Consider the following 27,369-nt stretch of genomic DNA (forward strand, 5'->3'; position numbering starts at 1 on the left):
AGCAATCATGCCTATGACAAAGTGCAGTGTCGATTCCTGGTCTTTCACACATGATTGTCATGAATGGTTTCTCCTCTGCTGTGTGACCACAGCTATGCTGCTCTGTGCTTTTTGCTTCCACAAGTTGTCTAACACCTCTGTTTGAAGAGCACTGCTAAAAAAGCTTTCCCTTTTCTCCTTGCAGAGGTAAAGGGTCTAGGCAGTTTTGTCTTTACATCCTATTTGCCAATTAGCAAGCAGGAATCCTGGGAGCATCTCTTGATTTATGACAGTCCGCAGTTGAGGTAAAACCATACAAGCTGCATCTGTACCTGTTGCATTTAATGTGCCTGGGACCACTCTCTGGCACTAATGCCAGCTGCCAGAGAGTGGAACGAAGCCCAGTAGTTAGTCTTCTGTTCTCCCAAACAAGATGACCATATGCAAGCTGCCCACAGGCTCTGGGAATGCTCTGTTCTAGCTCCTAAACTGTGTCTGGGAGTTGTTCTGGAGAGTATTAGCTGGCCTGAGCCAAAGATGTGCCAAGGATCACTTCAACAGTTTGATGCTACAGGCAGTTGCGGTCCAGAGCTCAGGTTCATTTTCTGGCATTATTCAACCTGCTACTTGCTAGAACCAATGAATACATCTATGCAGAGCCTATTTTTGCCTGTATGTACAAGATGCCTACAAGGTGCTGCAAGGCACAGAGGTCTCTATACCAAAGTTCCCCTGGAATCTTTCAGGTGAATGGTGGGCTTGTCTAATCCATACCTGTGGCTGATCCTGTCCTTGCTGCTGCAGAACAATGGTGCTTTATCCTCTTCAAACTATTGCTGAGAGGTTCTCTTAGGGCGAGTGCTGTGTTTTTGTACAGTACACTTCCAAATATGATGAATGCTGTGTACAACTACTTTTGCAAACATAAGTTACTTTTTTTTGTCTAGGATTGTATCTTCATTGCATCGAAATAATAGTAGGTGTCTTCTTCTGGTTTGCCATCTCTCAGTGTAAGTATCACAGAGGCATATTATACTTATGATTGCTGATATTCAACAATTGTTAGCATCTGAATAAAACCCTTACTGTCTTCTGAGTAAGGTTTTTGTTCAGAGTTTGCATAGCCTCACTGCCCTTTAGAGCACAGTACCAGCATGCTAAGGTTGAGAATAACTTCAGTTATTCTCATGGCTTCAGTTCTGGAGGACTGAAGCCATGTGCCTGGATGACTGTTATGAGTTCAAGGCTCTCTCTCTCCTGTCCTAATTCAGTGCTTGTCCCTGTAAAGAGACATTTTGGTGGCTGAATGAGCTTATGGGCTCTAATTCCTTTAGATTTTGATCCTAAAATCCTTTATGTGAAGGAGTGAGACTGAGGCTCTCGAAAAGGACTTATGTGGGACATGTATAAGCATGTTTCTTCTGAACACTCAATTCCTTTTGTCCTAGCAGCTAGATGTGGGCACTGGGACCTTGCTTTTTGACAATCTTATCTGTTCCTTCTGAATCCTTGCTTCATACAAAAACCCCTTGATATCCTACTGCTTACCCTGTTGAGTGTAAAATGCTTATCAAGTACTTTTAGTATGTATTCTAGTACATGTGGCATTGTTTTTGTCTTTGGTATTACACTTCAGTCACTTTTCCATTAATCTTCCATCAAATAACAAAGGGTCATGGAGATAAAGCCTTTTTTTAACCTATCTGCAGCCAACTCTGGGTAGATAACCATTCCCAACAATGATCCCTGTGCTAAACTTTTTGCTTAGGCAAAGCAGGTGGGTTTTTTTCCTCTTCCCTTCCTTGTATTATGAGGACAAAATGCTCTTTTTAAGACATTTTTTTTTCAACAGAGGGAGAAAACTAAACCCTTCATTGCTTGCATTTGTTTTTTATCAGCTTGTATCCCCTGGTACATTTAGTGCACAGAAGAAGTTGTTCTTTCTCTCCCACACTGCATAGCAATAGCCCCCTCACCAGTACACTCTAGATGGTAACATATCACAGTAGACTTACATGCACTTAACCGATTGGCCAGCACCAGTATCCTCTACCACTACCAAGTTTCATCTCTAAATCCCTTGTCTCAGAAGTCACCCAAGTCTGTCCTGCCACTCAAGATGCGTGCTTTCACCATCCTCTCTGGCTGTGTTCATCCCAGCAAATGTGTTTTCTTCCCCTTCTTTATATAAAGACTTCCTAATTAAGCTTTAGTGTGGATGACTAGTGAAGTATGTCTGCAGAAGCACCGGATTTACTTACCAAGTCACCTCTTAAACAGGAATACGGTCTTTGGTCAAGATGTTATTAGAACTAAGTGGAGAAGAGTAATTGTAATGGTTAGTGTAATTATATTGCTATATAGTGCAATATACATTATATACTAATTATTATATATTATAATTATATATATTATATATAATTATAGTAAATATTCTCCTGTAAAATAGCTGCCAATAAAAATATGGCATTGCCATGAAGATGTGATGGCATTCACATACTTAACAGACAAGGCATTAAAAAAGTATCTTGCTGGATCTCTGTGTTCAGGAGGCCAGCTGAGACAAAGGAAATTTAAGAGCCAGAACAAAATATTGTTGGAAAAACATCGCAATTTCCAGGCTTCTGCCACTTATGGCTGACAATCTGAGCGCTTTCTCCAAGATCACACAAAGACTCATCCACATCTCCTGGATTCCACTCTAGTGCTTTTACTTCCTTGCATCAGTAAAAATTAGGCCCTGGTCTTGGAGGAAAAATAAACTGTCCCACTAATCAAAATGATGTCAATGTAGATGGTCAGAAGGAAGAAGAGATGGAGGGTGTTTGTTTCTACTCTTACATCTAGCAACCACATTTGTGGTTTGGCTGAGCAGGAAGTTCTGGGAGGAGCAAACCCAAATACTTGTTGGCTCCTACCTGAGTTCATTCCCTTTTGATAATGCTTTATACTACAACAGGGCAGTTCTTACCTCTCAATGGGAACTCTGTGACAGGACTACATTTCATATAAGGATGGGAATGAAAGTTAAAACACTGCCGGGTTGCTATGGAGTGTTGTACCCCATGGCAGTGTAGCTGCTGAGGGAAGGGGGCAGCTGAGTGCAATCAGAGAATGGAAGGGGTACTGAATGGGAATATGAATTGCATTCAGTATACAACTTTGACTGGGCCCGAGTTTGCTAGGTTGCTTCTGGAAAGAATTTAAGAGTATTTTAGGAGATTTAGGGGAAGACTTACAATGTAATTTTGCTTCCTGCCTTATAGATTGAGCTCTCTTGATGAGAGGAGGTGGGAGGTGCCTTGGGGAGGCAAGGAGTAAAAGATGGCATGAACTTGTTACAGCTTATTCCTGAAAGGCACTGCAAACCACTTCTGATTACCCACAGCATGTTTCCTTTCTTATGAAGAAGTGATGCTGGCCAGCAGGGAGGGTGACTGCAAAATTTCAAGACAGGTTCCCTGGGCTGTACTCGGGCAAGATGTGAAGCCGCTGAGTTGCTATCAGGATTACTCTATTCTTAGCATCCCAGCATGTGTTCACCCCCCACATACCACTGTTTAAATATAGTCCCTACTGAAGGACAGATGCTGCCAAGTTGCGGCTGACCCCCTCCTCTCTTGCATTCTGTTCCTGAAAGCTAGGCTGAATTCTCCCGAGACGTGTCCAATGGTCAGCATGTCTTTTTGTCTCCACAGGGCTGTACAAGGAAACTTGTGCTGCGCTGTTAAAGCTTAATCCCAGCCCTGGCCTTTCTGGCCTCTCCTAGCACTGGCTTTCACTTCAACACCTTTTCTTCTAACTTGTTGCCTTCATCCTTTTCTTTTTTCCCCCTCAATTGCTTCTGCCCTTTACTCCCTGTCTGATTCAATATGATCAGTGAGACGAAAAGGCAAAGAAATGAAAAAACTAGGCACATACATGGATGTGCATGTACCTTGGTGCCACGAACACACAAACCTCACCTACACAAGCAGTTTTGCTACAGCAGAAGTCTTGCTGAGAGGGCAGCGAGATGGACAATCTTCTGCATAAATGCGTTTCATTACTTTATATTTCTAGTCACATAAATCAGTAATGCATTAAAATTGGGATTCTCTAAACAGAGCTGAAATCTAAACAGGACATTCCTTCTGTGTGAGCCGAGGTGTGCCAAGGAGAAGTGTGTCCACTGGGGCTCAGAGTGGAAAGCATAATAGGCAGTTAATTACAAGAGGCTCAGAGAATGCGTGGGGTTGCCCCTGTGAAAAGGAGAGATCAATCTTTGCAGTTTGTGCTAGAAGGCTGGACAATACAATCCCCGAGGGCCAGGTCTGGGGCTAGTTTTGACCACTTGCTGGAGTCCCTCAGTGCTGCCTTTCACTTGCACAAGAGCACTCTCTAGGGACCTGCTACAGGAAGCAGAGAGGATTTGTCTTTGAAATGCTGCTTTTCCCATCCTTTCCTAGCTGCTGGGGGACACCTTCCAACCCACGTGCAGCCTAAGCAGAAGTTCTCTTCTAGTGGTGCTTCATGTACCTCACTGGATGCCCAGGAGAGGGCATCTTTTGGACATGGGGAGCAAGTGGCAGAGCCTGAGGGCAGCCTGACCTTCAGGGGGGGCAGCTGCCCTGGCCTGGGGCCTCAAAGGCTCAGTGCTGCTCTCCCTGTGAGCGAGAAGTGCAGGCTATGGGTTGTTATTAAAGGTCTCCACAGCCTCGTGCCGGCAGTCATGTAAAAACCGGCAGGCTTGTGCTGGTCTCTGTCCATAGGCTCTCTAGCCTCCTGCACACTGCACCCTGCTGCCGTGGTTCTGGATTAAATCCTGTCCTTCCTGTATGACTGCCTTCTTCCTTCTCTCCCTGCGCAGTCCTCCTCTGCCTTTAACCCCTTTGCTTTCCTCCCTGGCAAATGCAGTGGAGTAGGGGTTCATAATTAAAATGAAGCTGTGAATAGTATATCCCCTCTGCTTTGGGAAGCAGATTCATAAACTTCCAGGAATGGGTTTATAAAACTATGAGAGACTGCCACCCAGGAACATTTACAAGCTATTTTCAGACTCCTTAGGTCTCTTCCTGTGCTGATAGAGACCTGGTCCTGTTTTCCCATAAAGGAATGGAGACAGGGAGAAGTCCCCTCCTGGGTTACAGAGCTAGTTTGCAGGCTTCTGCAACAGCACTGAAGTAGCAATAGTTGCTTTAGTGCATGGACCTTCTGCCACCATGGTAAAATCTGAGTACAGACCAAGCCAGAGCCAGCATCTTTACTAACCACAAAAAAAATGCATTGCTCACCTTGCATCCCGCCAGCCTAGTGTGATCTAAAGGTGCCTGAAGCAGCTGCAGGCAGTATTGTGAGCACAGCCTTACCCCTCCCTGCCTGGGAATTCCAAACATTTGCCAGCAAAGCCCTGCAGTACTATAGGACCACAGCATTGCAGGAAGCTTACCAGATGTACTCTTGGTGGTCACATACCTACATCCAGTCGGTTTCAGTAAGCATGGAGAACAATGGGATGTGAAGAATGCTGAGCATTCTGAGCACCTGCTGACAGCCTTTAATCCCCACTCCCCTCACTCCATAATTGGGAGAGATAGCTAGCAGGTGTGTTCCCATCCAGGGCTAAGCCCCAAGCACTTGGCCATGGAGCAGCAGTTGGCTTTTTGGGGGATACCAGAAGGAGACCCTCCTTCTGATTTCTCTTTCAGTTTCCTGACTCTGCATTAGCTGCTCTGTTGGTAGGCAGCACTGGAAAATGTGTCTGCTATCTCTTCTCAGTTAACAGCTGCACCTTGAGAGAGTATCAGGAAGCAGCATTTATACTATAACAGCAAAAAAAAGGTTCTTCAGCAGTTCATTACAGACCCACACATTCTCATTCCAGGGTTATATTAACAAGGAGGGAGATAAAGGACTAAAATGACAGAGGCTGATGGATGTGGCAGCTGGGATGAGCCAGCCCCTATTTTAAGCATGCCAGCAAAAATTCGGGTCAAGCTGGAGAGGCTACAGAGTGATAAAGTGCCAGTGAACACAAACAGCTTTGAGCATAGCCCTCCTCTTTCCATCTCCTTCCCCAACACCTCTCAGTCCTGCTGACAGGCTACCTGGGAGGTGTGCTGCTCTTGCCTGCTCAACACAAGCCAGCAGGGCTGAGACCTGGGCATGTCCGTATGCCATGCATGCAGAAGGCCTGGGCTCGGGCCTGGAGACCAGCCGGCCATGCCATGGGACCTCCACAGGGCTCTGGCTCTACCCCTTCCTGCTCTCCTCCTGCCCCTGCAAGAACAATGATAAGGCAGCAATACTCTCACATCCACTTCTCCATCCTGGGACTGCCATGGGAGTGCAGGCAAAGTAGCTTATGTGATTTTATAGCTGAGTCTGGTTGCTGGAGTACAAGGCTACAAGATATGGGCTAAGGTGCCCTGCTGTACATTAGCTCTCTGCAGGAGTCTGACACAGTTTGTTCACTGCACCCTCTGTTAAACAACTCTACACTGATTTGTCTCTCACTCAACTGTAAGATCTGAAGAAGTATTCTAGAAGCATCTATAAATATTCTAGAAGCATTGCTACCTTCAGCATGATTTGCCCTGACCCAGTGTTTTTTTCTGGCTGTTCTTTTATGTGCATAATGAACATATAAGACATAAAAGGGCAGCTTGGCATTGTGTCCTACTTGGCAAGCTATCCTACAAGGCTATCCCATTGCTTGCCTATATGAGAGAGGTCTGTAGTTTTGGGCTGAGGGGGCATATGGTTTGCTTGCTTGCTTGTCCTAGCAGAAAGGCTAGGCTTGGTTGGGGCTTGCAGTAAGAAGTTTAACTGATGGATGATGGAACAAAAGGGAGAGGAAACACTTTGGTGAAAGATGGCCATGAGAGGCCAGATCTAGAAACTAGCCTGGAACTAGAGACTCAGACTCCAGTGTCAGATATAGCAATGCATATCCTGCACAACTCCTGTTAAGGCTAAAGATTTACTCCAAGTTTACACTGTGTAACAGGACACCATATAGCCTGATGCAGATGTCCAGAAATACACTGGCCAAATCCATTAGAGCAGGAATGCTTCACAGCAGGAAGTGCTTTGTTGTCACTATCTCTTCCTGATGTCAGCTTCCCTGAGGATGGTTACCTGCAGGGGCTCTGCACAAGTGTCAAGGATCATACCATGGATGCACAGTAAGAGAATACAGTAGGACACACAGCCATATACAGAGGTGGTCTGGAAAGAGTTCCTGTTCCGTCTCTGAAACACAGACTCCCTAAGCAACTTAGCAGGTAGGGAACGAGAGGAGAAGAGCACATAGATGTTCTTGTCATTCACTGCAGTCTTTCATCTGCACTGAAGGTCATTAATTGAGTTGGTGGTAGGTCAGGCCTATCCTGAGCAGACTGACTCTTGGAAATAGCAGGAATACAGAGACTAAAAGGCACTGACAGGGTTTACCCATGAGGACTGGTCCTCCACCCTGGCAGCATGGTAGTCTTAGGACTTATTTTATTCTGATAGGGACAGAGCAATAGAAGGGCCAACAGGAGACAAATAACTGAACTAAATAGCTGCAGTACTTCCCTTCATCCCTATCTTCTCTCTTCTGCTTTTCCAGATCCGAAAGAGAAGCAAAGCATGCCGTGGAGGCCTGTGGGAAAATGATGTGCTAGTATCTATCAATGGGAAGTCATGTGCTGGCCTCTCCCATGCTACTGCCATGCAGATCATCGATTCCTCCAATGGCATGCTCAACATCCGTGTGAAAAGGTAACCTGCTCTCCAGGCACCAGTGCTGTGACAGTGCAGGCAGCAGGGCAGCTTCACCCAGTGCAGCACCTATCCATACCTAGGAGAAAGAAGGCAGGCAGGAAGCCTTTGGTCTCTTCATACTGCAGAGTGTACTAGGAGGACTTCCCCATGGCTAACACATGGCCATCCAGAAGTTTTGCAGGGTCTCAGTGGTGCTCACCAGAGTGCCTGGCTCTGGGGTTGAACTGACCCCAGACCTTGCTGACCCTCAGGCTGGAAGCAAATGTTTGCAGTGTGAGGGCTATTCTGCAAAGAATGAGCAATTTAGGCTCCAAGGAAGCAAATGCCACAGGGCAGATCTTCTTAGCAATTAACAGAGACTCCAGTTCATTCTGGGTAAATAACTGTTCCTAGAAGTGGATTTGACTACACATTGGATAATTGAGCCAAGACAAGATGACCCAAGCAGGCCACTGTAGTCCAATAGAGTGTGAACTGACTTCCGCGAAGATAAGAAGTATGTAGCTGGGTCCCGTTTACAGAATGTGTTCCAAACAAAAATATCTCTGGCAGTCTCTAGTCCAGCAAAATACTGAAGACACAGCAAAGCTGTGTGAGGTTCCAGCTATTCCACACTATTGCCAAAGCAGAAATCACTCTCAGGAAATAAGGCCCTGGTGAAAGGGGCTGGGAATTGTGATTTTCTACAGCCCTGAAAAAATACAGCACTGTAAGCCATGTTGGTTGCTGGCATCTGTAAAGCGGGGCCAGAGGTGGGCAGTGCTCAAAGAAGGAAAGCCTGAGCATGTAGGACCTTCCCTTTGGCTTTAGGGAAAGCGCCAGTGCCTTCTGATGTTCTCACCCTATACCCTAGCTGTGATTAAGTGCAATGAGGGAGCCTTGTACAAGGTATCAAGGTCCTGGTCCCTTGCCAAGGTCTTATCTCATCCCGTTGGAGCCTGTCTGCATCCAACAGGTGTCTAGGCAAATTCTGATGGGCCAAAATCAGCACACGTTGAATTAGCAAAGTGACAAAGGCAGACTCCTCTCAGCCCTCTGGGAGCCAATATCAGATGGTTTGGAAATAACGTAATCGGTTGGCTTTGTCATGGGGTAGTGGAGAACTCATCAAATACTGCTCTATTCTCGCTCCATATATGTGTTTCCAAACAGAACGCCAGTCAGTCCCATTCAGAAAGAAGAGGTAGCTGGATTACTCTGGAGTATGCAAGGTTGTATGTGTATTTCTGTCAGTGCTGGATATGTTTGAAGAACAAGGGAGAAAGAGAGGGAGGGAGGGTTTGTCTCTTGACAGTGCAAAACAAGAGAAACTGGCTTACAAGCAGTCATCCAGTGGAGTATTTAAAGAAGAGGAAGGACTGCTGTTTTGCTTGGGGAGCTTTGAGTTTGCTCCCCAGTGAGAGTTCATAATAGCAAATTTTATTAAATAAATAAACTGTCAGAAATTGTCCCACCCTTAGTTTTCACAAAGGTTTAGATTTGACATGAGTATTAATTTTTCACAGTTTAGTATTGGGATCCAAGTCATAAATCCCACAGCTTTACAGAGGCAATGCTGTCTGCCTGGCTTCCTGGTATGCATGCTCAGAAGGCAAATACTGCAGGCTTCTTTGTAACTCTAACAAGCCCTGGTGACTCTGGCGAAGGAAGAAGTTCCCTGCTCTATCTGTGTGGTCTGGAGTCAAACTGCCGTTGAAATCCAGACTCATTCTTGAGGAGAGGGAGGACAGAGATAGCTCTTTTCCCATCAGCATAGGCAGTTCTCGCTCCCTCTGGCAGTCAGCAATGACTGCCCCTACTCTAGCCATCTTTCCAGCTGACTTACAGTCTAGAAGCTGATATGTCTAAGCCAAAGGCAAATGCCACCATGGACTGGGCTGGCTGGCATGACTGCAGTACAGTCGTCGAAACCCAGGCACTGGTAGGTAGCTTGCAAAGCAGTCTCACAGCATTTACCTTGGCCTTTTCCTCATGCCCCGCCTGCCTACCACAGGATAGCAGAGTCCTACCCCCCAAAAAGCACACGGACCTTTTCTCCTAAGGATTTGCTATTTACTTCCTCATAGAGGTCAGGGCAAACAGCACTGACTTCTTTGGAACCCATTCTGAACTAAAGCCAGGGGTGCTGGGGTCCTCAGAGCTGTCACAGGTCCATGATGCAGTCCCAGCTGCAGGAGCAGCTGAAGTGCAGTGGTGATGGCTGAGGCACCATCCACCATGGTAAGCGGCAGGCTGTAGGGCTATGTCCCACTCTCCTGGGGAGTGTTTGCTATGCAGGAATTCACCTCCCCAGGAGAAATGCCTGGGGAGCTAATTAAGCTGGCTCTGTAGATCTTTATGCTCTCATTCTGATTTTCAAATGTTTAACACCTGGTTTTCAAAGAGTCATGAAGCAGAAAATCAGGATGAGAGCATGTAGCTGATGTCAGAGATGAGTCTGTCCTTGGTGTCTGCCCTTCAGGCTTCAGGCGTTGGTACCACCTGAAACACTGGCTCAATCCTTACCTCTCTTACATGTGAGGATTTCCTACCAGCTTAGCCTCACCAACCAGGCATCACTCACTGCTTTTCCTTCTTCCCACAGGATAGTTGGTGGGGACCAAACCGGTCCACGGCTCCTGCGCTCCCCTTCTCCAGGGCAGCGAGTTCTCTCCCCACCATCCCCGCTCAGCCCCCCAGCACACATACTCAGCCCTGAACCAGCAGGAGCCACAGCCACCATGCAGCCCTCACAACCACGGAGGTCACAGAGGCACCCAGAGAGCTTCACCTCACCGCCAGACAGTGAGGCTTACTATGGGGAGACAGACAGTGATGCGGACAACGTAGCCCAGGAGAAGCACCGTCGGGCTCGCAAGAAGAGCCCGCGCTCCCCACCCGACAGTACCACCAGCAAGCCGGATGCACCTCAGGATGAGGTGTCCCTGTCTGAACAGAGTGGCTATGAGAGCATGCCGGAGCCTGCTCCGCTGAGGGGAGCTGAGGTGGCCAGCTCCAGCGGGGTGGCCAAGAGGGAGATTACCTGCTCACCTGGCAGCCGCACAGACACTCCATTTTCAGAGAGTGAGGGACAGTTGCAGCCACCGTCAACAGAAGGACGGGAGCCTTCTCCAGAGGCGATGCTCCTGCCCCATGCCACCAAGGCTATCCAAGCAGAACGCCATCTCATCCCCATGGTAGGGCCAGTGGAGCACCCGGTTGACGAAGACCTAACCACCACATACATGGAGAAAGCCAAACAGGCCAGTAAGTCCTCTGCACCCTGCCACTCACCCATGCCCTCTTCCTACGCTGGATCTCCTTCCAGAAACCTCATTGCTGCAGATGTCAAGTGGGTTAGCTTCTCTAGCTTGGGAAGAAGCAGACCCAAGTCAAACCTCCAGGGTCTGGGGCCTCCTATCACAGCTTTGGCCCTGGTTTTTATTTCAACCAGGGTGTCCCAAGGAACAGATGAGAGAAAGGGTCTGGGATCTGGGAATCATATGTAAAAGCTGCAGCCACACAACCAGCTGTGCTCTAGCACTGTCTCTGGAAATGTTCAAAAACCATGTAGTCAAAGCCCCTAACGACATGGTTTAGTGGTGAACTTGGCAGTCCTGGGGTAACAGTTGGACTTGATGATCTTAAAGGTCTTTTCCAACCTAGATAGTTCTATGATTCTAGTCAAGACCTTTGCAGGTGGAATAAAGTACTGAAAAATGTAGTGTAGTACATGGGTGATGCACCTGAAGTGACCTTGTATCTTTTCTGGTTTCTGGTCTACATGGAGTATTTCAAACCCAAACATGAAGGCAGAACAAGATGTTACCTGATTTCATAGTTGTGATCTATCTAATAATATTAAAACCAGGGTAATCAAAACTTGTTTTCGTATGAGTACCTCAGTGTGCAGTATGATTGACTAATTTACACTTCTCTGTGCCCAGAAATAAAGCAGGTTTTAAAAAAATGACTTAGCTAGGGGACAGAATGGGGAATGGAGACACAGGAAAGTTGCTTGACTGAATCAGAAATACAGCACACAAATTCTAACTTCTGATTCTCTGCTTCAAACGTTAGATATTTTTCTCCAGGCCAGATAATATTGCAAGGCAATTGTTAAGCCTTTCTTTTCTTTTCTCCTTGGGCTAAACATTCCTTTACCTATTCTCCCTATAAGGGATCCTACAGAGGTAATCCAGGCTGCTTCCTAGACAGTGCCTGTCAGGTGGGGCACTGTCTTACTGCTCTGCCCTTGTGTTGACAGACTTGATTGGCTCCCTTATGTCTGGCCCCACTAGGCAGTACACTAACTTGGTGCCTTGTACTATTTCTTCCTAGTCTTTAGCATTCACTTTCCTTAGAACAGCAAAGAAAGTAGCAATTTAAGCCTCTCTGAGGATGAAACTATTTTTTCCCCCTTTGAATAACGTACAAGCATGAGGTGAATGTTGAGAAAGGCATGTTCAGCTGCTCCCTGCCACTCGATAGTCCTAGCAGTGGATAAGCAATTGCTTCACATCAAAACTTATTTTCATAGACAGCGTCAGTACAGAAGGCTCCCAGGAAAGCCATGTATTTAATGCAGAGCATTTCTGATGGCAAAATAATATCCCATGGCAGAAGGTGATGCAACTGTAATGCCAGCTAGATGTAGGGTTCCCAGAAGCACTACAGACTGAGGTAATATTTTATTCTCCTATTACTCCTCCACTGCTTACCCCCCTTCTGGTTTATGTTTGGCCATGGGTGTCCTTATGTAAGGGTTACTCTGTCATGGATGGCAACTCACATGGCCAGCTTGGCCTTTTGTTGGGTTAAGAATCTTGGCAGTAAATGTGAAGGCAAAACTCTACGTCCTGATCATGCTGGAGCACAGCAGCCATTAAAACAAAAATCATGATCAACAGCCAGTAACTGTGGAGGAAGGAAGTGGCATGAGTGGTGTTCATTATATGGTGAACAGTTAAGGATCACCTATACCTGGAATAACCACAAGAGGATGTGGGACTGCTGAGCTGCACTGGCTCATGGGGAGACTGCGGGCAAAGACACTGTCAGCATGTACACATGGTACAGCATCTCTGTCTGGAAGGATGTAGCCTTGGCAAGGATGTTTGATTCAGCTCCTATAGCTGCTTCAGGCTCTCACAGAGCCAGCAGAATCTAAAGCTCTGTTTCTCTGCCTTTCCTTAGCAATACTCACAGCACACAGTAGCCTACTTTGGGATACAGAGACTCATGGGTTTTGCTAAACAGGAATGCAAGATCACGCTCGAGTTTTTAAAATCTGAGTTAACTATGGTAGGTGACTTGGATGATCAGTCATGGGAGCCTGCTGCTCAGTATATATGCAGCAGACATCTAAGGACCATTCTGACTACCTAATCAGATGTCTGCTTTTTGGAGCACTACCTATCTATATATATATTCCCAGTGCACCTGCTCAGCACACCCTCCGTATCTGGCCACAGCCTTCTGCATTATGACTTCCACCATGGCATCATACGAATGTGAAAAGCTCCATTTTGGTTTGGTGGGACTGTTACCCAGATGGTTCCTAACCTTTTCTTTCTGGAACTTATTCCTTTCTCATGCCAGCTCTGATGTCTTCTCCAGTTTTGGGGGTGTTTCTCTTGTCCTTTGTATTCATTCTTCCTAACTTTTCACTGTCATTTAGGCTACAGAGACTTTCGTCCCTTTCCCACTTGTCCCTTCACCTCAGGCAAACAGAACTGCACATACAGTATTTCTAGATGAGTATCTAGAAACATCAGATTTCTAGAGGAATAATTGAAATCCCTTTACAAGAACAGAGACATGTAACAGTTCTTTTGCAGACCACTGAGAGTAGCAACTGACATTTGTAATCTTCACAGCTCTATTGCCCTGCAAGGATCTCAGTAAGACTGCTATTGTTTGTCAGCTCTTGGGTTTTCTTAAACTTAAGATCTGTAGCTCTGCTTTTTATTTCCTATGTCTAGAGCTTTTGTAGGCCTGTGTCCTCACTGCATGCTTTCCAGAGCTCTCAGCCTTCCAGATCATAGGCAAGTTGATTCAGCCCCTTCATTTTTGATGTTATTAGGAAATATGGGCTGAGTGTATACTCTCCTCAGAGAGGCAACAACCCTTGCAGTGAGGTTTGGACCTCTCTCTGTCCAAATTCCCTGCCCTATTTGCACACTGGCTCATTTTTTCCATTCTGTGGGATAAGCACATACATCTTCCCAGCGCACCACAGGACACATGACATGGACATGCCTGCTCAAAAACCACTCAAAGCATTGCTGATGCAGACTAGTGGGGCAGTGTGGGAAGCCACACACCATCCCAAATGTGGGGAACTTGCCCTACAAGTAATAGGACTTCAGTCCTTATTGCTGCCCAGTGGCTACTGTGTACCCTGTTGTTTTGCTTAGTGGGGCAAGAGAACAGCCATCAAAGAGAGACTCTTCGTTGTACTTTAAATGAACTACAGCAGAGCACACAAACTTGTGAATAGCCAATATTTTGCCTAATCTGAAGAAATGAAAGTGCAAATTTGTTTCCTTCCCAATAAACCAGTAACTTGCTGTCTTTAAATAGGTGATTAATCTATGCAAAAACTGGGGATCTTTAGGGCCTCAATTCATCATCACTGTAAGGGCCAACCCACATCCCTTCCTGAGATGATTTCTGTGCTGCTTAGACAGTACAGAAGGAAAGGAAGAGATAACAAGATAGAAAATGCAAACAAAAGGTTAGCAAAAAGCAGGAGCTTGTGGCAGGGAGAATCAGACTATACACTGTCACAAGTAATTGCTAGTGAGGTTCTCTGGTTCCCTGTAGCTCCTGCAGTGTCTTCCTCTGCTCCCCCCACCCTCAGAGGCTTGGGGTCTATCTGTAGCCAGGGCTGCTTCTCTTCAGCCATCTGTGCTCTCTAAGGTGCACTGTATTTTCACCCCCATCCTAAATCATCTCCCAGGAACAATGGGCTCAGGCTTTCTCACAACTGGAAATACCAATTGCTAGCAGAAGGCAGACATACCAGGACAGCAGTCTACTCCTAACTTGCTAATCATACTGTAGGAATTTGTGTCAGTGCAAGAAGTGCTTCAAAATATCTCAATTTAAACTTATCCGCTGGAGTATTTTTAGTTCCTAGCACTCAAGAGCCTCTCCATGTACGGTAGGGGAAGGGAGGGAAAAATGGGTGGGGAAATTTCCTTCTCTGCTTTATATGGACCTGGTTGCCTGTGAAGAGTCATCAAAGTTACCACATTCCGTATCAGAAAAGGAAATCCTTCTTGTTTAAAGCGGATGTGCAGCAGTATCACTTGACGAGATAGGATGCTTATAAATAAGTGGCCTATTCATTGGAGGGTCATAGAGATTACCTCTTCTAAGAGTGACTGCAGTCACATTTCTCTGCAGGGAGGGTGAGTGCAGCAAGCCATCTATCAGCCTATTACGACTAGTATAGGCCACAGGAGCTGTTAACAAGATGAAGTACCTGAATGGCAACCTGAACTTGCTGCCCCCATTTTCAGCTTGGCTTTCAGGTTTGACAGTTGTGACTCTAATGATCAGTTATGTGGTTGTTAGGCTACCTTACTGGTTTTGCCATTCACTGCATTCTAGAAGACCAAAAGTTTAGGGTTGTATCAACTGTCTCCATCCTACCTGCTTTAAAGTAGAATAGATAAGCATTCTGCTCTGACCAGAAGATTAATTCCTGAACTGTTTATCTTACAGGAAGTCTCTTCCTAGCAGTATGAAGCAATCCTGAATAACCCTTGGCCCTTACTAAGGGTGAGCAGCCAACCACTAGGAAATCATGAACAATAGCTTCATGGTTGAATCATAGTTGGAGAGTCTGATCTTATTTCAGCATGCATTAAACTGGAAATTGTCTCCATTTACAAAATCAATTTACTTACACAGATGTATGCAGTCCAGTTGTATGCCTTTGCTTAAGAATATCCCACTTAATGACTAGCATTCAGTTCTGAATTCTCTGCAGCTTGGAAGGTGTTTATTAAAGGAGACCACAGTGAGGTAAGCACTGTGCAACTAGAGCCCTTTTCCTCCAGTTTTATGCTTGAGTATGGCTTTTGAGCTTATGCCTTTGGTTTATAAAGTTCTTCTATTGAAAGCACAGAGGTGGTATTTTCAGGATGATGTATTATCTCTTTGGACAGAAGTCAGAGATTATAAGATAGTGTTGTCTGTCTTGGCTAGTGTGGATGAATTTTTCCTTCTTTCTTGAGCCATCTCAGGAACTGTCACAAGTAATTGGCCGTATTTCTCAAGTATTCTTACTGGATACTTCTAGCATCATTTCCTTGGGCATCACTGTTGTTCAGCATTTCAATTTAGATGCTGTGGTTCCTGGCATTGGAACTAAGGCTGATAGAGCTCTGCTGTGCATCACCTTTGTACCTCACTCCTACCCTGCTGCCCCAGAACCTGAGAAACACATGGTTTTAACTGAATGTGTGTTAGGTCAAGATAAATCTAGCTGCATATAGTATTCTCTGAGAGGGGAAAGATTTTTAGTATTTTGAAGATATTTGGAGGAAAGCTGTATGTGATCCCTGAAATTAAAAGGTATATACTCTCATTTGTCCTAGTATTTCCACTGTATAAGATACCATTTTGAGCATCTTTTCTAAACTGTCAGTTACTCAAACATTACTTCTCTGTACTATTGTCAGGGCAGGGACTCTGGCTCTGGGTCACAGTTCCTCAGACATGGTCAGAGATCATTTATCATCCTGCTGCTGCTGAAACAGTGTCAGCAGTTCTCTTCCAAACTCATGCTTCTATGGTCCTTGCAGAGCCTCAGCTAGTGATTTTTCAGACACATTAAGTTAATGTAGCCTGTCCTTGCACATCCATTTCTGGAGCGACTTAGGATGTGTAAGGCTAATGGCAAACAAACAATGTTTGCCTAAACAATGTAAGCTAAAATTTTACCAGTAATTCAGATCTCAAGGTGACTAGAACAATAATCACACTGAAACAACTATATATATAACACCAGAGACTGTATTACTCTAAGGTAGTTTCTAAGTTCCAGGATTTTGAGAGGTGAGTTGAAAGAAACCATAATGCAAACAAGCAATGGAAATCCCTCTCCCTGTCCAATGTTTTTTCCATCAGTTTTGAAAGTGATATGGGACATGCTAACAAGGTTGGGACAAGTCTGCTCAGAGACAATACTGAAATGAGACAAAGTGATAGTGATAGGGGAGGGAGAGGCATAAAAAGTAAGGCAGAAAGGGACTTTGACAAAGGGTAATTAAACAGCAGACTCATTGCTCAAGCAAAAGTGAGAGAAAATTATAGCTAGGAAGGAGAAAACTGTCAACCTGACAAATAATGGTTCTTCAGTTTCACTTAAATCCATCGTAGGAAGGGAGATCAGTTTGTTGTGAAATCTGTAAAGCTTCACTGTCATCAGTGTGTCTACCATTTGTGTTACTAAGAATCTAGCCCTTTGCATAAAAGAAATAGGAGCAGGAACATGGGCAAGTAGATTCAGTGTATCTTGTTGCACTGACTACTGAAAGGACAAGGCTGAATCATATTCTCTGTAGAGCAGAAACATAAGGAATTAGTGAAAATTGTATCAGAGTGGTCCTCAGTCCTTGATAAATACCCTGGAATGATGGGAAGTGTCTCAGGGGAAAAGAATAAGAAAAGCATCCTTCTTGTAGACACAGGCTGTGTGGATAAGAAAAAAAAAATAAATGTTTAGCTTCAATTAGGTGAACAAAGTAGTTCTTCTGAGGACAGTTTGTGGAAAACAAAATTATCAGTAAAAACAAGATGGACTGATAAAAGCTAGAAAAAGAGATAGTCTTTGGCCTGTTCAATAAGATAAGACTTTGTGGCTAAAGAAATAAGGTAGACACAGTATATGTTGGTTTCTGTAAGATATCTGATACGGTTCCGCATGACTTTTCCAATGAGAGAAATAGGGATGTGATAGGGCTACTGTAAGGTGACTGCACAATTGGCTAAGAATAGAACAGAAAACATAACTATTAATGGCTCATGATGTCAGATTAGCTAACTGGCTAAGTTGGTAGTAGTGTTTCACTGGGCTTCTGAATCTAACAAGACTACCTCTATATTTTCACCCATGGACCTTTAAACACTAACATATGTCAATCAAATGTCCTCTCCACCTCAATGTTATATGACTGGTGAGGAGACAGATGATTAAAAATCCCAACCCTCCTCTCTTCTGTCAGTGGATCTCTGGCTGCATCTAGACAGAACAGGCAGCATATGCTGTGGGGCACCCAATAGCCCCGAAACTGCTACTGTTCAGAGTTGGGACCTGGCTGGGACACATTGCAGCTTTTCTCTGGTCTTTCTTCCCACAGAAACCCAGGTGTGTAGGGAATACAGGGGAGGGAGGTGGGTTACCTGTATTGAGGAGCTCAAAAGTGTTCTGAGGTACTCCATGGTTGTCTTCCTGTCTGCCTTTTCAACTGCAAATTCCTGCTAGTGAAGCTTTTAAAATGTTTTTTTGCTCCTATTGATTATGTTGTACCTAGGAAGCAGTAACAGAAAATAGCAATGGTAATACCATTTTTAATGGATGGCCTGAGGGTTCAGTGGGGATGGCTGTGTATTAATCAATCAGCAGATTACATAAGGCATGGAAGATGTACAGTTGTCTTGTGAAAGGCTGGATTTTTAAATGTAGTAGGAGCTTGACTGGCTGCAGAAAAGGACTAAAATCAACAGGATAACAAGAATATATGACAAGTGCTACAGGATTAATCAAGTCCACAGACCCAGATGGTGAGCATATGCTTGTCTGTATTCCTAGAGAGGGATTGCTGGAAATACTGAAGGACAAGAGATGAATCAGTGGTATCCTACTGTCAGACATCAAGCAATTTTTTGAGCAGCAGAATTAACAGATCCTGGTGTCCTTTTAATTTATGTCTTGTATTTGATATCTCATTCTCTGATGTCAGTAAATGCAAATCTTCTGATTTCTCTTGCATTCAAAATGAGAACTCATATTTGTTCCATTGTGTGTGTTCTTCAGTTTTTGGTGCCCAATTAAGACTGCACTCAGGCTTCCTGCTTCCTATGACAGTCTATCTCTTCTATCCAGCTACCTATTTTTTTAGGAAATTGGGCTAAAACTGCAAAAGCCAGATTCACTAGTGCATTCAATAGATGCTGCCCCAGCAAAAGAAAGCTCTCCTTTGGCAGTCTTGTTGCAGAATATGGACGGAATATCCCGGGTCTGAGGGTGAGTGTCAGCACAGGAAAGCTGGCCACGTGAGCTACCTTCTGCACTGAGGAGACGTTTTCATCTAGCTCAGGAAGAAAGGCAAACTCCCACTCCACTAAGGGAGATCTCTCCGAGTGCATAGATAATGTGATTGAAGTGTGCAAATATCCAAGAATGAGAAACAAGTTTTCTATCCCAGGAGTTTTACTACTTCTAATATATACTGCTTTACTGTTTGCAATTCGAACATTGGTCAATACTTGAAAGGTTAAAGCTTTCAACAGGGAAATACTTAGAAGGCCAATATAACCTATCCAAATCTTATTTTGAAAGGACTCCAGATATGAAAAGCATGAGCTGTCTATAGCCTCTAATGACTTACGGAGATATTTGCAACGTTAGCCATGGAAAAATGACCTTGTTACCATAAATACCTGGAAGAACAAAACTGTTCTAGTTGATCCCTTGTGAAAAAAATAGCAGACAAGTAGTATTTCATCACAGAGGAACAGGCTATTTTTCTTTGAAATTAGCGGTGTTCTTATTTTCTAAGGTAAAGACTTTTCTAGAATTTGGTCTTTGGTAATAAAATTTACCATTGCTTGTTTCCTAGTGAACGTGAGCAGTATCTGACACTGTGTAAACCTGCTTGTTCTGAAGTTGCCCTGAGCATACATTAAAATGTCTTCTTTTAATAGGGCCTGATTTTGAAAAGATTTCTACTTTTTACACTTATTTTTTCTGTAATTAGTCATGTAATTAATTTCTCTTCAGTGAAATTTAATTAAGTTCATGGAGAAATCTTTGTCGGCTTTGCTTAATAGAAAATTTTCCTTTTTGTAGATTATTCCCACAGAATTTAGTGGAGACAAGAAGTGCTTTAAAACTTTACAAAATGTTTTCTATAGAAATTATCCACCAAGCCAGCAGAATTTGGGAGTTTTATAACCTTTCCTGAATGTTCTTAATAGAGGATCTTTTTTCTGTACTGCAAAGCTATATATTCATTTCATCGTATATATCAGATTCTACAGAGTTTTCCCAGAGAGAAATTTATATGTGTAAATATTCATCACAAGACGAGACTGAAAAACTTCCGTTGCTCTACCTGTAAGAGCCTTTGTATGAGGCATGCCAGATCTCTCATTGCAACATTGCCTGTGGAAGCTGTCTTCTTGGCATGCAGCAATGGCTAGTGGATTTCAGGAAGCATGGTCAGACCTTTGGTTTTTCTAGACACACTAGAGATGATCTGGGCTACAAAGTTGCTAAGTTGGGACTGCTGGGAAGGGGAATCACAGGGCAGTGTCCCTTGTTCACAGCTCTGAGATTCTCTCATGGGATCTACTGCTTATGTACAGAAAGAGGCAGTAACATGAAACCTAGGCAACGTGTGAGGAGATGTTGAGCAGGTCACAACCATGGAGATTTGTAGACTCCAAGCACTCTTTGTTCCCTTCCTCCCCATCCACCCCAGTCCTCACTATCAGCATCTCATCTTTCAACACCTCTCAGTCTCCAGCACTGGAGCTCTGAATGGTGCTGCCAAAACTCTGCTCCTTGGCCTCCAAATGCCCCATCACCCTCCCTGGGCACAATCACGCTCTCAGCGGTGTGGGTATCAGCCTCTGCCATTTTAATTCTAGTAAACCATCTCACTGCGGGCATCAAGGATACTCATGCTCCTCTGTTAGAAGTTCCTTAGTCCTGGTACACAACACTGATCTGTATCATGGACTAGATCTCAGACATGGAAGGAAATTAATATACATAAGAAAAGAAAACTTCTCCTCTCTTTTCTTCATTATGTTTACCTGGACCTGGGTGCTCTCTGAGGGTTTCAGACAAGGAGAATTGCTTTCCTCCTGAGAGGGTTTCTCTGCCTGTCCATGTTGGACAAGTGTGCTGTGTTAGTCTCATCTCTTTGAAAGGTTCTTTAGCACAGAAATGCTGACATTGAGGCACTGAAAAAACTAACCTGAGGCTTGCACCTTCCTAACCTGAAGCTTGCAGCACAGAAGCAGTGAGAGTACACAGTATATTTTCTTATTTTATAATTAAAAAGAGGAGTTTCTCCTCACAGGGAGCAGAGGGTGAGGGAAACGAGGGTGTTTAAGTGCCAGGTGACAATGTCCATCACACTGCTCAGTGTGATGAAGCTAAGAAGACAAAAATAGACAAAGTGACCTCATGGCTTTCAGCAGCAATGCCTATGAGACAAAAGAGAGGCTTTAAAAGGCTTGTGGAGCTGATAGCAAAGGGCTTGGACACCTCAGAGTTTTGGTTCTGCTCCAGCAGGGAACTGCTTTGCTTCTCTCTCATTGCCTCTGTTTATGGGGAGTTGTGAATTTAACGGGCTTTGTGACATGCCCAGCTCTCCAGGTCTGGACTCTGCCTTCTCAAGCTTGGATCAGCCTTATGCAGGTACAGATGTCTCCTCTATTTTCTGTTTCTTCTTTTATTTGTTCTCTTTTATTTTCTTACTTCCTTTCTTCCCCCTTTCCTTTCATTTTTCTCTTCCTATCCTTCCCCTATTTTGCCTATTCTGATCTCACTCTTGCTCTTCACCTTCAGCAAGCCATCTCAGGAGGATTTCTCTTTCTTTTTATTCTTAAACTGTTGTGGGAGATTATAGCTTGAATAGCATGATCATTTTTTCTATTGGAAGGACTGCTGTAGTTAGTCATGTGCTTTAGCCTTTGATGAGGAGGAAAGCAGGAAGAAGAGAAGAGGGAGGTGAGTAGCAGGTTCCAGCGGGCCTTACTTGCCAGCTGATTCAGAGCACAGGGCAGTTCAGAGCAACTTCCTAGGGAAGTTCTACATGGATGCTAATGCTGAGCCAATACCAAGAGCTGTTGGAGGCATAGCCAAGGCTTTCTACTGTTCTGTTTTCTCTGACAGTATTTGCTAGCCCAGACTCTAGACTTGAGCTCTTTCATGCTACTCTGCTGTCAGAAGGGGCTTACACAGATACTCACTTTTTATGGTGTTAGCCTCTGATGCCAGAAATCCTCCTGTGAGTCACCCGGGGCCCAGAGTGACTAAGTGACTTAGTTGACTAAGATTCTGTACTGCTGCTCTTCCTCCTTGCAAGTTTAGAAGCAAAATACAAGCTAAGTGAGGTGTAGTAGCCTGTCATAAGGATGTCGTAAGGATTTCCTTCTTGTAGCAAGAAAGAAATCTCTTATTTCTCCATTGTGAGCAGCCCCCACAGACGCATGCAGATTCGTAAGTGAAATAGACAGGTCTTCAGGGACTGTAGTTTTGATCATGGACAGCAGGTGTTCGAGGGCAAGTCTACAACTGCCCTGAAGAGTGCTAAGTCTCCGCAAAACGCTGGACACTACTTCAGTCTTGGTTCAGCATTCTGTAAGGAAAGTTTTGCAGAGAGCCTTCACTATGCAAGTTCAAAGCAAGCCATATTTTCAGCATTGATTATGCTGCTTCCAGTTTTCTGGGCACAAAGTTGAGGAATGGACCGTGCAAATATGAGGTGATCTCAAACCTCATAAGTCCCCTTGTTAAAATCCCAAAGCAGCAGCATGTGCTACAGGGTGGCTGCAGACCTTGAGAAGAGCCTTTCCATGTATTTATCTTAAGCTTCCTGGAAGGATGACTGCTCTGAAAATGAACACCTTATTTTCAGCGTGGTGTGAGTGACGGAAGCTTTTTCTGCTGTGGTTACACTGGTGAAGTATGGAATGAAGACACCTGCCACAATTGTGCAGCCTAGCCAGGTTTTGGGGGACATCTGCAGCCCTCAAGAAAACTAGTATCCTTCTTCACTAAGCTCCCTGTCCCCCACCTCAGGTAACTTTGTCACATTAGCAGGTCCCCACTGAATGAATGTTCTGTGATAAAATAGTCAGAAGTGAGATCCTGAGAGGACTGAGCAGCTTCCATCCTCTCTTGAGCTATCACTATCCCCCGGCACTACCTGCAGCTTCTCTGCTCTCCTCTCCTCTCCACTTCAGCAGGGCATAATTTTGCACTTCTTTTGTGAGAATGTCAGGGCTGGACAAGATGCTACACAGGTTTTTTGACAAATTATTAGATCTAAGCAGTGGATGGATGTTTCATCTGGACTATCATGTTGGTAAACAGGCAATAGGAGTAAGGAAAAGGATGAAATGAAAGAAATCAGAAATTAATCTATGGTTTAGGTATGTGGGGGTTTTCTGTGCAAGGTTAGTGCTGATTTCTGTCACTTGAACCCTGATTTAAGGCATGTCTGTACTTTCCTTAGAGCAGACAAGTTTGGTTTTACTACTGAATCTTGTTCATCCCATTTTCACCACACACAAGGCAGAGAACACAGTGTTCCCCCCAGGGCTTTACTGACTGCTGGGCTGGCAGAGCAGGTGATATAAATGATTATCCCACATTTTCATGCCAGTATTCCAACAGGTGTTGCCTTTTCCAAGCAAGCTTCTCTAAGCAGATTCCTTCTGGCCTGGCTGATCAGTTGTGGGGTCTGGGATTCTTGCTTAGCAGCAAATGCTCTTCTTTCTTGCTGGGCATGGGGCACAGGCAAGGAACGATAGCCAAGGGTGAAAACAAGTCTCCTACTATTGCAGGGCTGCTGCAGAGAGCAGTAGACAACCCTACACAGAATGCTGCCGCAAGGCACTCTCACTTTGTAACTGGCACTGCAGGGCCTAGAGCGGGAGCAGCCTGTCTTTGCCTGCAGGGCACCTCTCCTATTGCACACATGTATGGGTGCTAACAGTAGCAGCTGCTGCTTCCCAGACTCTCAGGACAAGGGAGACTACTTACTCCTGGGAATACTCCATATGGTAGGAGTAAAGTCTACAAAAAGCAGGGCTTTGCTTTCAGAGTGATAAGTAAATGGTAAAAATTCCCAGGAGTAAGGGCATTCAACTGTAAAAATACTGCTTGGGACAACTGGCCACATGCTGCTGAAAGGAAATCCCAGGTCTGACCAGCAAACAGTGATAGGCTGTTAGAAGGGGGAGAGTTCCCTCCCCACACGTGCATGCACTCCTACTGTGTTTGCAGGGAAAGAGAAAACTGCAAAGGTAGGAAAGAAAAAAGGGCAGGGATTTACAGTGTGTTTGCTCCTGTGTGCACTAGAATAGCCATATTACTGTTCATGCAGCCTTTCACTGAGCTCTGAGCTTTCCTCTTTTTCTGTCTTGCAGAGCTCCACCGCCACGAGAGCATCCAAGAAAAGAACGTGAAAGAAGCCAAAACCAAGTGCAGAACCATTGCATCCCTGCTGACAGATGCACCCAACCCCCACTCCAAGGGGGTGTTAATGTTCAAAAAGCGCAGGCAGAGGGCTAAGAAATACACATTGGTAAGCTTTGGGAGTGTTGACGAAGACCGCTCCTACGAGGAGGAGGACGGAGTTTTTCCCACAAGTGAGTCTGAATTTGACGAGGAAGGTTTCTCTGATGCCCGAAGCCTGACTAATCACTCAGACTGGGACAATACTTACTTGGACATTGAAAAGTCCAAGTTTGACTCTGAACAGAAGGAAGAGAAGCAAAAAGGTTTGAGTGAGGCCTCAGGTAAAGGAGCGCGATTATTCGAGCAGCAGAGGGAACGGGCTGGGAAGTACACAGTTGAGAAAGTCCCTGCACAGATCAGCCCCCAGCTAACCCCAGCTGCCCAGCTGCAGCAGGGCACGGTGAACGGCAATATGCCTGTGCCACAGAAGACAGACAGCGTGCCCATCAGCATCCACCTGGAAGGTGTGCAAGTGCCCAGCAAGCAGCCAGCCACCCTGCCAACCCAGATCCTGGCTCCCCCTAGCCCCACTTTCTTCTCACCTCCCTCAAGCACCCCCGACCCCTTCTCTGCAAGCTCAAGCATGTTCAACAGGTCTGCGCGCCCCTTTACTCCTGGCTTTTCTGGCCAACGGCCTGCAACATCCTCTGTCATCTTCAGGCCATCTGCACCCAAAAAACCCAGTGAAAGTCTGAGTGGGCAAAGCACAGTGGTTCCTCTGTCTCCAGGAGCACCTGCCAATGCACCAGTGCCAACACAGCGTGGTCAGGTCAGTTCCTCCACATCGCTGTATATTCCTGCACCAGGAAGGCCAACACCAGCAATGGAGTCACAACCAAGGGCTGGAGGAAGTGCTCCAGAAACTAAGCCTTCTACCAACACTGCCCGGACATCCACCACCTCTATCTTTCTGTCAACTCCCTCAAAGCCAGGAGGGGAGGTGACCTCTACAGCATCCCAGCCACGAGTCCCTGGAACAGCCTCTTCTTCTTTGTATATTAGTCCAGCACCATCACAGCACACAATAAGCAGTTCCCCCACACCAAATCAGCCTTCTCCTGCCATCTCACCAGCAATGCCACGACCTCCTTCCGAGCCCTTAACCTCCAGAGAGCAGAGGATTTCCGTGCCAGCTCCCCGCACAGGCATCCTGCAGGAGGCTCGCCGGCGTGGCAACAGAAAACCCATGTTCAGTAAGATTGAGGAGAAGAAGAAAAATTCACCCAACCCTGAACTCCTGTCTCTGGTGCAGAACCTGGATGAGAAGCTGAAAAGTGACCACCCTGGGGCAGGCTTCGAGTCTGGACCTGAGGAGGACTTCCTCAGCCTGGGTGCTGAGGCATGCAACTTCATGCAGTCCTCTGGCCGCAAGTTCAAGACCCCACCTCCAGTGGCTCCTAAGCCTCAGCAGCAAGATGCTGGGCTGGTAAATGGGGCCCAAGACATGCCTCAGCTTAAAGGCAAGGGTGCAGAACTCTTTGCCAAACGCCAGAGCCGCATGGACAAATACGTGGTAGAGACAACACCAAAGCCAGAGTCCAAGCTCAGGACGCCCTCTCCTTCCCCTTCACTGCCCTCATCCTGGAAATATTCACCCAACATTCGTGCTCCACCTCCAATAGCTTACAACCCAATGCATTCCCCTTTCTATCCCCTGGCAGCCAGCAAATCTCAGGCTAGCAAAGCAGAGAGCAAAGTGAAAAAGGCACCTGGCCAGAAATCAGGGATCAAGGTAATTGATTTAATGCGCCACCAGCCCTATCAATTAAAGTCAGCCATGTTCTGCTTTGGGGATCCCCCAGACCCCAGCATTCAGGAGTCTCCTGGTCAGCCAGCCCCACAGGCTAGCTCATCCTTCACAGCAGCCAAGCAGATACCCATGAAAACAGCCAAGACCCAGGAGATTCGTCGCTTCTCCACCCCAGCTCCCATGCCAGCCTCAAGCAGCATGGCACCCACCGTGCTTATGCCCCGCTCAGCCACCACGTTGGATGAGCCAGTGTGGAGAACAGAAATGGCCTCTTCTGCTCCCACTACACCAGCACCCTTCCAGGTAGAGCTTAGCCAGTCCCCTAAGCCATACCAGAGCTCCCCAGAGCCTGGTATGGCCCAGGGACCTTCCCCAAACCCAGCCTCGGCCTCTCGGTTTCAGGTGGCCAGGCCCAAATTCTCAGCAGCGAGAACTGGGATGCAAGCCAATGTGTGGAGGCCAAGCTTTGGCCACCACTGAGGCGGGCACCCCTCCTGTCCCATTCGTGGCCCCACAGAGATAGTGCTCGTTTTGTCTTTCATGTCAGCAAAGTGCATTGGGATGAGTGACACAAAATGAAGAAAAGAGGAAAAAAAAAAAAAAAAATTGCTCCACTTCTGCAGCACCCTCTCCCCTAGCCTCTCCTTGATCTCGGACAGGCAGCTTCACACCAAGGCTTACTGGCTGTGGCTACAGCAGGAGGAAGAATGCAGAGAGAGGGCACATATGGGGTACACAGAGACTGGGAACTTGCACACAGCAGCAAAACCCACCTCTGGAGGGGGTGAATAGCAAGGGTTGCGGATATATAGGCAGTAGTTGTTTTCCTTTCCCCAGGGCTCCAATGAGTCACTCCTGAATGGAGGGAGACTGGGAGGCAAGAGCTTTCCAGGATAGAAGGAGCCAGAGGTGGATTACAGCATGCAAGTCCTAGCTTCCCCATTGGACTGCATTTCTCTGAGCCAATCAGTGTGTAACATGTACATGTGGCATGCACACACACATGCACGCAGCAATACTCAGCAAGGAGTGAAAGTAGAAGTGGGACTTTTCCTTGGACACTTCTCCCAGACTCCTATCCAGAGGGGTGTGGGAAAGGAGGTGAAGGTGAGCGGCGGTTTGTACACATGCATGCATGGGCAGTGTGCCCTGCGCAGAAGGGTGGCCATGTGTGCCTGTTCCTCCAGTCACCAGGGCTGGGGTAAAAGGCAGAGTCATCCTAGCTGGTCCTAAACATGGCTATCAGGTCTGGAAACAGTTTGCCAAAGAGGAGCGTTGAATGGACTTAGGGGAGCTGTCACGAGCTGGAGGAACTGCAGAAGGAAGTATCAAACTTTGAGGACACACAAAGTCAAAGCTAAGGCAATGGCTGGTTGGGGCAAAGAAGGCCCCGTAGCATTAGTCTCTGGAACAG

General features: G+C 45.8%; 1 protein-coding gene across 1 annotated transcript in view; it reads left to right on the forward strand.

Moving 5' to 3' along the window:
- Positions 1-26,787, forward strand: part of SYNPO2L (synaptopodin 2 like) — a gene marked incomplete at its 5' end in the record, with an annotated part of 33,943 nt that extends 7,156 nt beyond the window's left edge. The window contains 3 exons of the mRNA XM_080621803.1: positions 7,574-7,725; positions 10,313-10,974; positions 24,115-26,787. Of these exons, the coding sequence (XP_080477929.1) occupies positions 7,574-7,725; positions 10,313-10,974; positions 24,115-26,435 (3,135 nt within the window). The 3' untranslated portion in view covers positions 26,436-26,787. The remainder of the gene's footprint in view (positions 1-7,573; positions 7,726-10,312; positions 10,975-24,114) is intronic.
- Positions 26,788-27,369: the final 582 nt, after the last annotated feature.

Source organism: Psittacula echo (assembly GCF_963264785.1).
Source record: "Psittacula echo genome assembly, chromosome: 6".
NCBI lineage: Eukaryota > Metazoa > Chordata > Aves > Psittaciformes > Psittacidae > Psittacula > Psittacula echo.